The 12,369-nt window shown below is 38.4% G+C and overlaps 1 protein-coding gene across 1 annotated transcript in view; it reads right to left on the bottom strand.

Moving 5' to 3' along the window:
- The window catches only part of CYP2U1 (cytochrome P450 family 2 subfamily U member 1), a 45,059-nt gene that overhangs the window by 5,714 nt on the left and 26,976 nt on the right, over positions 1 to 12,369 (bottom strand). Inside the window, exons 3-4 of the mRNA XM_072624279.1 lie at positions 9,828 to 9,989; positions 2,651 to 2,818 (exon numbers count right to left, since the gene is read on the bottom strand). Coding sequence (XP_072480380.1) covers positions 2,651 to 2,818; positions 9,828 to 9,989 — 330 coding nt within the window. The remainder of the gene's footprint in view (positions 1 to 2,650; positions 2,819 to 9,827; positions 9,990 to 12,369) is intronic.

Raw genomic sequence — 12,369 nt, forward strand, 5'->3', positions numbered from 1 at the left:
TGGACTTTTTATTTTTTTAAAAAAATATTTCTCAATTAATTACATGTCCCTCATTATATCCATTAGTGGATAAATGTATTCTTTTGTTGTTTTCAGCCATGTCCAACTCTTCATTACCTCATTTGGGGTTTTCTTGGAAGAGATACTGGAGTGGTTTGCCATTTTTTTCCTCTAAAAGTTCACTAGATATGGATGTAAATAAAGATATCTATGGCTTCAGATTTAGACCTGGACCTGTGATTTTCATAGTTCAGGGAACTCACAGATGAGGAAACTCTACCAGTGCAGATCAGTAGCCTCTAGGCCACTAAAAATTTTGGAGAACTGCCTGGAGCACTGGATCCCTGTGGAAGCATATTGATTTAGAAAACCACAAATTACCAATGTCTACTTTGTATTTTTATTTGGTAAACATTAGGTTCTTGGAGTGTTGGTCTGGTAGCATGTTTGACTCCTCTGTCTTAGAATATGGAGAGCCTGGGATATGCCTTGAGTCATATAGTTAGTATGCATAAGAGACTTGGTTTCTAAGTCAGCTTCTTATCTACTATGACATGGTGCCTCTATGTACCTATGTATTAATAAAAATGATATTTCAGGAGAATGCTTTTACCTTTGAAAAGCTGATTCATCTGCCACAATATTTGGTGACTCAATTATCTATGGTAGTCATGGAGTGGGCAGAGTTGAGAAAAATTCCTGGACTGGCAGTGTTAGGTGGCACAGGGCAGCTAGGTGGTGCAGTAGATAAGAGTGCGAGACTTGGAGTCAGGAAGACCTGAGTTCAAAACATTTACTCTGTGACCTGGGGCAAGTCACATAACTCCATTTGCCTCAGTTTCCTCATCTGTAAAATGAGCTGAAGAAGAAAATGGCACACCACTACAGTATCTTTGCTAAGAAGACCCCAAATGGGTTCATGAAGAATTGACAAAAACTGAAAACAACTGAACAAAGCTCCCGGGTTTAAATTTTCCTGCCATGTTGACATTTGACCAATTGACTTAATCTTTCTGGGAGCCATCAGTTACCTCACCAGGAAAATGAAGAGGGCAAGACTGGATGATCTCTTAGCTTCCTTCTAGATCTAAACTCAAAGATTGAATTTGGTTGAGGGGGTATAAATTTATCTCTACTGCCCAGCTAGATTTTAAGGGAGTTGGACCTGAAGTAAACAAGGATTATGCATCAAAAGAAATGTAAGTATCAGAGAGGTGGTGTCACAAAATTAGCCTGGGATGAGAAATGGTTTCAAGGACATACTTGCTCTGTAGAATTTAGGATACCGACCCCCAGAATGTGATGCAAAGTCAAAGCAGGATCAGACAAAACCCAGCATAAATGAGATCATCTTTGTAAAATCCTCTGCACATACCTGGCATAGAATAGATGCTTAATAAATACTTGTTCTTTTCTCCCCTCCCCCTACATCAGGCCACCTCTATCTTCCCCATGTTCCCATATTTTCTTTCTGCTTTGGGACCAGATTTGAGATTTTATTGGTGTACAGCTGAAGTGTGATACAAGGAGCTTGGAGGGCTACCCGAACCAGGTTAAAATGCAATTGGGAAATAGTTAACAAACTAAATACAAAATACAGTAAGACACAGAAATCTTACTTCGTAGTTTTCTAAGTCAATATGCAGATGGCAGGGATCCTTAAGTAAAGCTTAGGGACCAATGTTTGAGTTGGACTCTACTGTTATGGAGAATTACCTTGAGGAAATTCCTTTGACCAGGGCAGAATATGAGTACTGCTCTGCAATACATGGTCTGAAGAAAGTCACCTAGTGACTAGTTTCAGTGACGTGCCCAGGGTCACGCAGCTGGTATGTGTGGGAAGCAGGACTTAAACGCAGTTCTTCCTGACATTAAAGCCTCTCCTTACACTAAGATGCTTCCCTCAATTTTTATCAGGGAAAATAAAAGCAAGCACATTTTGAAATCATTTTTTAACTGCAGAGAAATCACAATTTCTCCATTTTAAGACCTTTAGAAGAATAGGGACAGGCAGAAGTCAGTCTCATCTCTCCCAAAGAGCAACTCGGGCAGGAGGCCAGTGGCTGGCTGTTATCCAAGCAGCAGTCTGTGTTTGAGCAACACCACTGGGGCAGCTTTGAACATTACTTCTGGTAGAAGAATTAAGGCAGCTAGATGGCATGGTCATTTACTAGACTTCGAAGAAGACTTGAATTTGAATCCTGCCTCATACATGTACCAGCTGTGTGACTCTGGCCAAGTCACTTGACCACTCTAAGCCTCAATTTTCTCACCTGTAAAATGGGGATAATAGTGGCTCATAGGTTTGTTGTAAGGATCAAATGAAATAAGATGATAAATGTAAAACACTTCAAAATCCTTAACGTGCTATATAAATGTTAGTTTTTATTATTAGTAATAGTTTTCAAGTTGAAAATCCTTGAAGATAGGTTTGTTTTTAAAAGTCAGGATTGATTACAGGAAAGAAGCATTATCTAAATTATCCATTTTATGCCAACTGGTAGCTTGTCAACACTATGGAAACAAAAAAGGGCATCTGAGTTTTTTTTATTTGTTTGTTTTTTCTTTACCATCTTGACATGAAATGATTAAAGGCCCTTCGGTTCCAACTTTCTTTTGAACAAAGCCAAATTTCCATGGTGGAACTTACCAATCCCAAATGGAATAAAGTATTCCTTTTTGATAAGTTTTCCCTCTTTATCAAGAAATCGTTCAGGATGGAAGTTGTTGGGTTGCTCCCAAATGGCAGGGTCTCTGTGTACTGACCACAGATTGGCTACAATCAGAGTGCCCTTAGGGATGGTGTACCCTTGGAGAACTGGAAGACACAAACACAAACACATACGCACACACCATGCCATGGTCAGCTCATTATCATTTAAGATGTCCTTAAACATTTCCAAATTTCTTAGAATAGTCTGCTTGGTTTCTTAATCTGGTTCTATTTCTCAAAATGAAGCTCATCAATTCAATGAAACATAAGAAAACAAATACAAGAGATATGCTTGCTTACGTAAGGCATTCTAGGTAAATAACCTATTTCCCTAGGTATGGACATTAGGTAAAAGAAAAATCTAGGAGAATAAGTGTAGGTACTAATCAGGAAATCAGGTAATAAACAATCTCCATATATTGAATTAAATAGTGTCTCAGAGGTACCACCTCACACCTTTCTGAAATGACAAATGCTGGTGGGGATGTAGGAACACTGGAACACTAATGAAATGGTGGTGGAGTTACCAACTGATCTAACTATTTCTGGAGAACATTTTGGAGCTATTTCCAAAGAACTATAAAACTGGGCTATAAAATCTTTAACCCAGCAATACCACTGTTAGGTCGGGACCCAAAAGAGATAAAAGGAAAAGGAAAGAGACATATGTACAAAAATATTTATAACAACTTTTTGTGGTGGCAAAGAATTGGAATCTAAGGAAATACCCATCTATTGAAGAATGATTGAACAAGTTATGGTATGATTGTGATGGAACATTTTTGTGCTATAAAAAATGTGGAGGGAAATAGTTTCAGAAAAACCTGGGAAGACTTATATGAAGTGAAGTCAGCAGAACTAGAACACTGTATACAGCAATACTGTAACTACGATGAACTGTGAGTTAGCTACTTTATCAGTACAATGATCCAAGAAAATTCCAAAGTACTCATGAGGAAAAATGCTATCCAAATCCAGAGAGAGAAATGACGAGTTCTGAGCACAGACTAAAGTATAATTTTCTCACTTTCTTTATTTTTTCTTTTTTTTTTTTGTGACAGGAAGGGCTAATATGGAAATTATGGAAACGTGTTGCAAGATCTCACATATACAATTGACATCATATTGCTTGCCTTCTCAGTGGGAGAAAATTTGGAATTCAAAATTTTAAAAAAATGCTTAAAAAATAATAAATTTTTGAGAAGTGTAAAAATAAATTGTGCCTCAGAGTTACTACACCCCCTAACATAGGCTCAGGAAATGCTTTACTCATCCGGTAGCATTCAGCTATTTAAAACAACAGCAAACATTTACATAGCATTTTAAGGTTAGCAAAATGCCTTATAAATATCTCATTTTATTCTCACAATGACCCTAGAAGATAACTGTTATTGTTATCATCCCTATTTTGCAGAACTGAGGCTGAGAAAGGCTAAGTGATTTACTCAGGATCACACAGCTAGTAAGCATCTGAGGCTGTATTTGAACTTAGGTCTTCCAGATTCCAGGTACACTGACCTATCCACTGTGCCACTTAGCCAGCTGTCACTCAAATAATTTTCTAAACTAGAGCAGCTCAGTATTGGAGTGGGAAAGCCTTAGAATCATAGGATGACAGATTTAGAACTGAAAACGACCTCAAAGTTGTTTTAGTTCAACCTCTTCATTTTACAGATAAGGAAACCAGTTCCATAAATGACTCACCCAAGGTTACATGGTGGGTAAGTGGAAGGGTGATAGGTCACTGGAGCAATTAATTAAGTAATCAATAGTGGCTTATTAAGTGCTGACTATATACCAGCAACTGTGCTAAGCCCTGGGTATACATAGAAAGGCAAAAAAAGACCCTGCCCTGAAAAAGCTTCCATTTTAATATGGGAAAAAAAGATAACTTCATAGGAGAAGATTCTAACCATTGAGGAATCTCAGAAAAGTCTACTGCAGAAAGTGACACTTGAGATGAGTTTGAAAATTTATTAGGGATGTATGGAGAATTTATACGTTCTGGGAAAACTTGGATAAGATGACCATTAAGGTCCCTTTGATACTTAAGATTCAATAGGCTAGAGTTGTGTTTCCTAGAAATTAAAATGGTCTGTATGGAGAGGGAGGGAATTTCTATATTTTAATAACAAAAATGTATTCTAAAATAGAAGACTAAACTAAGAGTTAGAACTCATGATTAGCATGGCTAGATTCCCCCTGGTGCCAAATTTGTCCAGAAGTGCAAAACTCAAGGATCATAGATAGAATTATAGATCTAGAATGAGCTTGGTGGTAGAGTGCACAAAGGGCTGAACTTGGAATCAGAGAGTCCTGAGTTCAAATATGGCCTTAGACGCTCACTGTGTGACCCTAGGCAAATCACTGAACCTTCTATCTGCCTGGATTTCCTCCTTTCTACCTCATAGGGTTGAAGTAAGGAAAAAATGAGATAACATTTATAAAATACTTTGTAAATCACAAAGTGTGATATAAATATGAGTTTTTATTATTGTTATTAGAGGCAGAAATGACTTATTATAATGATTATATTGTATATTATTATAAATATCGAGTGGTAGGGACCTTATAAGTCAGTTAATCCAGATTCCCTCATTTTATTTTAATTTTTTTATTTAGTTTATTTTTAATTTATGAAATAAAACAAGCATTTCCACAACACAGTATAATAAAAAAGATGATTGAACATGAAATTGCTAATCTATTATGTATAATTTGCTATTCCATTAATATATAATAAAGTTATCATGTAAATTTCTTTTTTCCTTTTTTCTCCCCCACCATGGCTTCCATTAGCCACAAATATGTGTGTATGTATGTATATATATGTAAAATCATTCTATACATACTTCTATTTAAGTTTTTTTATGCAGATAGCTTCATATGTCCTTTGTTGTTAATTTGGGTATTTATAATAGTCAAAATGACTTATTTGCTCTCAGTTGTTCTTAAGCTAATGTGGCTGTTACTGTGTACAATATTCTCTTTGTTCAGTTTACTTGGCTCTTCACTATTTCATGCAAGTCTATTCACGTTATTTTAAGATCATCGAGCTCATTATTTTTTTAGCTCATTTCTTACACAGTAGTATTCCATCACAATCATATATTGTATCTTGTTCAGCCATTCCCCAAATGACAGGCATCTTCACAAATTCCAGTTCTTTGCCACCACAAAGAGAGTTACTATAAATATTTCAAAACATATAGATTCTTTTTTTCTAATCATCTTTGGAAATAGAACTAGTAGTGGTATTACTGAGTCAAAGGGTATGAGCAGTTTAATAAACCTTTGGGCATAATTCCAGATTGTTTTTCAAAATGTTTGGATCATTTCACAATTCCACAAACAATAAATTAGTTTCCAAATTTTTTCCAAATCCCCTGCCACATTTGTTGCTTCACCCTTCAATCATTTTAACCATTCTGTTAGGTGTAAAATGATAGCTCAAGGTTATTTTGATTTGCATTTCTCTAATCAATAATGATTTAGAGCATTTTTTTCAAGTGACTACAAATTATTTTTATTTCTTCATAAGAAAACTCCCTATTCATATCTGTTGGACATTTATCAACTGGGGAATTGATGGGATTTAGACTCTGGGAGCCTCCTTGAGCTCCCCTGGAACCTTCCCACTTAATCTGGCCTTTCTTACTCAAATCTAACCTTCCCATTTGTTCTGGCAGTCTCAGGAAGCCCAAGGACTTTTCATTATCATTCTATTCAGGTCTCTGTTTCACCCCCCCACCCTTGATCCCATCCAAACCCCATTCCCCAGGCTGCTGACCACTCCCATCAAGATCTGTATCTATCCACATGCTGCCCCTATCAAGATCTCTGGATTGCCCCACCTGCTTCCCACCTAGGCGCCCCCTAGTCTGCCTCCTAGTCTGCCCCCTAGTCTGTCTCGTGATAGCCTCCAGCCATTTCCAGCCTTTGACCCTCCTTGGACTTCTCCTCAAGACCCTTCCTAAACCCCTCCTCCCATCGATCTAGACTACCAGACTGTACCCCCCCCTCCCCCAATCCCCCTCCCTCCTATTCTCTTTTCTGTATTTAAGTTCCATCTTGTCTCCATGAAGGCACTCAGATTCAATACAGCTCAGACTCTGTCTAGCTGGGATTCTATCTGGCCTGCCTGTGAATACAAGCGTTACAAATACTTAGGTTCCTTAAGAGGCAACCCAATTTGGCGAATCTTTAATAAACATTGTTTTCTTTGGCTTTAAGAAGGCTTGGGTCAAATTCATTGGAGCACGACCCAGACTGTTTCGGTATTTTGGGGTACCCATCACCCCTCAACCTCATCAGAATGACTCACATTCTTAAAGATTTGAAAAAGTTCTTTATATAGCTGAGCTATGAGACCTTCATCTGAGAAGCTGTCTATAAAACCTGCCCCATAATTTTCTGCTTTCTTTCTGATGTACCTTCATTTATTTGCACAAAAACTTTTTTGACTTAACATAATTAAAACTATCCATTTTATAACTCACTCTGTTCTCCATATCTTATTTATTGATAAATTGTTCACCTATCCATAAGTCTGATAAGTAGCATGCTCTATGTTCTTCAAATTTTCTTAAAATCTGTCTCTTTATATCTAGGTCATGCATCCATTTCGACCTTATCTTGGTAAAGGATGTAAGATATTGGTCTATACCCAATTTCTGTCGTATTTCTTTCCAGTTTTCTCAATTTTTTTTTATCAAGTAATGAATTCTTATCCCAAATCTTAAGCCTTACTTTTGTCAAATACAAAGTTATTATATTTATTGGCTGCTGTAATTTTTATGTCCACTCTGTTCCCATTGATCTACTCTTCTATTTCTTAGATAATTCTGATTATATATATGTATAGATATAGATGGCCTTAATAAAGCCCTTATAATTAGTCTTTAATGTTTTCCTTATATTTCTTTTGTACTGTTTATATCAAAATTTCCATTGAGTTCTAATCTTTTTGTTACCAACACCTGAAGGTCTTTCAGTTTGTCAAATGTCCATTTTTTTTTCATTCAGCATTACACTCAACTTTTCTGGGTAAGTTAGTCACCACCCCAACTCTTTTACTCTTTGAAATATAATGTTCCAAAACCTTTATTGTTTTATTGTAGAAGCCACTAGGTCTTATGAAATCCTGATTGTATCTCCACAGTATTTAAATTTTTTTCTTGTTTCATGATATATTTTCTCCTTACCTGAGAGTTTTAAAACTTGGCTATGGCATTCATGTAAGTTTTCCTCTTGGGATCTTGTTTAAGAGATGAGTGGTACATTTTTCTCCATTTCTGCTTTACCCTCTTGTTCCAGAACTTTAGGGTAATTTTCCTTAATCATTTCTTATAAAAGTGTATCCAGATCCTTTTATTTTTTAATCATAACTTTCAGGTAGTCCATCACTTCTTATATTATCTCTTCACAATCTGTTCTCCAGATCAGTTATTTTTCTAATGTTTCACATTCTCTTCTAGTTTCTCTGGTTTTATTATTTCTTAATGTCTTATAATGTCATTCAATTCCTCTTGCCCCATTCTAGTTTTCAAGGAGTTATTTTCTTCCTTAAGATTTTGGACCTCTTTTTCCAATCGGTTAACATTTTTTTCATAATTTTCTTGTATCACTTTTATTTTTTTTCTCAGTTTTTCCTCAATCTCTAATTTTTGAATTCCTTTTTAAATTGTTCCAAAAACTCTTTTGGGGCTTGTGACCATTTGATGTTATTCTTTTGACCACAGTTGCTGTCTATGGTCAGGTTCTTTTTCCTTTGCTTACTCATTTTTCTTTTATTTTTAGCAGCTTATTATTATGATCAGGTTTTAATCCTGGACTGTGGGTAATGTTGTCCCAGGCCTCAGGTCTTCCTTATAGTTCTTTTCTAAATTCTCTCCAGTGGCTCAACCTCAGAGACTCCTCTCCTTCCCTAAGCCACAGTTAGGGCCCCCAGCCATGCTGTCCGGAAAATGATCTAGCTCCCTACTGTACTGCACACCCCTGGTTTGTGCTCACTCCTCTTCACCCACAGGTGCAACCTGGGGTAGCATCTGGTCTGCAGAGATAAGCCTGGAATCCCGAAGCCGGGAAGGTCCTTCAATCTTCCCCCACTCATCATTAGATGAAAGTTTGTGAGGTAAAAGTTCCTTAGGTGAAATTTCTGGAGATCTTACCTGCTTCCTGAAGGAGCTGCCCTCAGGGTCTACAGTTTGTTGATTCAGTGCACTTGGCCTGAAGGCATCTACACTTCACTCAAGCCAAGCCTCAGCCCCAGGAATGTTGTGTCCTTTCTGAAGTCCTTTCAAGCTGTTTTAGGAGGACATCTGCTTTACCCCTTGATTTCTGTTACTCTATGTTCATTTTGTGGTGATATTCTGTGGAGGAAATTTGGAGAGCCTGGAAATTTCTGACCTGCTCTGCTATCTTTCCAGAATGCACTACTCCCTCCTCATTTTACAGATGGAGATGTTAAGTGACCCGGCCCTCTAATTCCAAATCTGGCACGTTTCCCCCTATAGCACTAAAACACCTAATTCCACCTTTAGCAGCACTTTCTAAGATTTGCAAACCTTAAAGAGATGCATAAATGCTATTTATTTTTATTGTTGCAGTTACTGTCTCTGCTTATATTTCTTATTGTTACCTCCTTGTGTCTCACCTGGGCCATAGTCAGACAAGGAACAGGAGGCAGGGGGAGGGAGACAGGTAGGTCATCACGATTACTGACACATCTGTGCCCATGCAAACAGGCCTCTGTTACTACAGAGGGGCTCTGAAAGCGAGTTTTCAGAAGGCTACAGTTTTCATGGAAAACGTCCAAATGGTCTTGGACTTATGAATCTTGGGATATCTGGAGGACTGTTTAATAACAGGAGATTAAAGGTCAAAAAAGGCATATTAAAAATACCTAGTTGTTATATAACATGTTATCTGTACCTTTTCTCATACAAGATACCTAACGGTTGGATCTGCCTTAAGCAAGGTGGAGTTGCTGGTTTCTGATGACACAATCACTCCAGTGATTCGAAGCATCTCTCAGGGTGGAAGAAGGAATCCTCCTCAAAATAATGTTAAAAAACATACCCATCAACAAACAACCCAGCATTTGTGGACTTACTGGTTTTTTCTGAAGTCATATGAGGAATGCCTAAAGGAACTACCACGGACATCCTCTGCACCTCCATGATGGTGGCTTCCGTGTAGGGCATGTGGACCTTGTCAGTGAGGGATGGAGCTCTGTCAGGACCAATGACCTTTTCAATTTCTTTGTGGACCTTTTCTGTATGAAAAAGGAAAAGAAAAATGAGAAGATGTGGAGAAGACTCAACATGGAGAAGAGTCCCATTCAATTTTATATGAAGCTAAGCAAGAAGGAAAGAAGGAAACACGTATTTCTTAAATACCTACTATGTGCAAGGTACTATGCTAAACACTGCAGATATTATCTTGTTTCATCCTTACAACAACCCTGGGAGGTAAGTGCTATTTTCATCCCAATTTTACAACTGAGGAAACTGAGGCAGAGAATGGTAAAGTGACTGGCAAAGCATCACACAGCTAGTAAGTATTTGAGCTCAGATTTGAGCTCTCAGTTCTTCTCAACTCTAGACCTGAAGATGTTCAGGGTGAGAGGGGACCCCAAAAGACCGACAGTCTGGGTCATGCTCGAATGAATTCGACTCAAGCCTTCTTAAAGCCAAAGAAAACAAAGTTTATTAAAGATTCGCCATCTTGAGTTGTCTCTTAAGAAGCCTAAGCATTTGTGACGCTTGTATGCACAAGCGGGCCAGATAGAATCCCAGCTAGACAGAGTCTGAGCTGGATTGAATCTTAGTGCCTTCATGGAGGCAAGATGGAACTTAAATACAGAAAAGAGTATAGGAGGGATGGGGGTGGGTGGTCTGGTAGTCCAGGGTGATGGGAGGAGGGGTTTAGGAAGGGTCTTGAGGAAAAGTCCAAGGAGGGTCAAAGGCTGGAAACAGCTGGAGGCAATCAGGAGATATGAGACAATGGAGGGTTTGGGTGGGAAGCGGGTGGGGCAATCCAGAGATTTTGATAGAGGAGGTATGGGAATGAAGACAGATCTTGATGAGCTTCCAGAGACTGCCTGAACAAATGGGAAGATTAGATTTGAGTTAAGAAAGGCCAGATTAAGTGGGAAGATTCAAGGGGAGCTCCAGGAGGCTCCCAGAGTCTGAACCTCATCATTAGGTCTGAAGAAGGGTCTTTATCAACTATGGGATCAAGAAAGGCTTCCTGGAGGAAGTGGCATTTGAGCTAAACCTTAAAAGATGGCATGAATGAGGCATAAGGGAGAACCTGGGCAAAAGCATGGAAGCTAGAGTGAGGGGCATTTTCAGGGGGTAAGGACTTGTAGGAGAATGTCCAAAATAGTGGGAAGTCAGGGTGGTGCCAAATTGTAAAATATAGATTACTGAGGGCAAGGAAAGGAATAAAAAATAAGCTCAATTGGGTCATGTCCATATACATATATACATACGCATATAAAATCTGGTCACACCCATCCCCAATCACTGGATTCTCACTGGATCTTATCTTGGCTGGAGAATATAATTTCTTAGAGCTACAACATGAGTCTAGGAAGCCAGAAGAATGAGGGTGTCACTCAAGTGTTTGATAGTAGGAATTAGTAGGCTCATAGTAGGAATTGTTTTCAAGTCTTAGTATTCTCCATGATGCCTTGCACATAGTGGGTGCTCAATAAATAGCTAGTGATGACTGATAACTTGGCAGTGTGACCTTGATCAAAGAAATTAGACTTCCTTCAGTCTTATGTTCTTCATCCATAAAATGAGGAGCTTCAGAGGACAGAGGACATTCACCATTAAAATACTAGGGATTTTATACTATCACCTCTTCATTCATGGGTTCCTTAGAAATCAGTGCTGTACTCTAAATGTTTAAATTAGGAGAGAGTAATTTATGACACCGCTACCATTGTGGAGTACCATGATGGAATCACTGGAGTCCCTCACTGTAGCATGTATATTCCCTTTCTCTTTCCTTTTTTCTCTCTTCACCTTTACATTTCCTTTTTTTTCTCTTTCCTAACAAAATATTAATCTTGCCAACATTGACAAAACTCAACTCTTGGACACAGCTCAGCTGTCCTGATGGCATCCCAAAACAAAGAGTTTGCCCATGATTTAAATGTCCCCTGGAGGCAACATCTTGTACTGACTCTGAACTCGAGTCGCTTAGTCCACAAGCATTCATTAAACACCTATGCTCCAGGCACTTTGCTGAGCACTAGGGATAAGAAGAATATCAAAAGACAATTCCTACCCCAGAGGGTCTCACCAGTCTAAAGGGGAAGACCACATGAAAGCAACTATGTACAAACAGGATATATTCAGGATAATTTGGAAATAATCAGTACAGAGATAGTACTAACATCAAGGAAGATCAGGAAAGTCTGATAAAGCAGAATTTTGGCTGGGATTTGAAGGAAGCCAGGAGGCACAGAGGAAGAGGGAGAGTATTGTAGACACAGAGAACCATTTGGAGATGGAACATCTTGTATACAGAAAAGCTAGGAGGTCAGCGTCAACGGAAGGGGGCAGTAAGGTGTAAGAAGACAGAAAGGTAGGAGGGGTTCAGGTGATCAGAGGACCCATATTCAAATCCCATCTTCTGTT

This window comes from Notamacropus eugenii, chromosome 7 (assembly GCF_028372415.1).
Source record: "Notamacropus eugenii isolate mMacEug1 chromosome 7, mMacEug1.pri_v2, whole genome shotgun sequence".
Lineage (NCBI taxonomy): Eukaryota > Metazoa > Chordata > Mammalia > Diprotodontia > Macropodidae > Notamacropus > Notamacropus eugenii.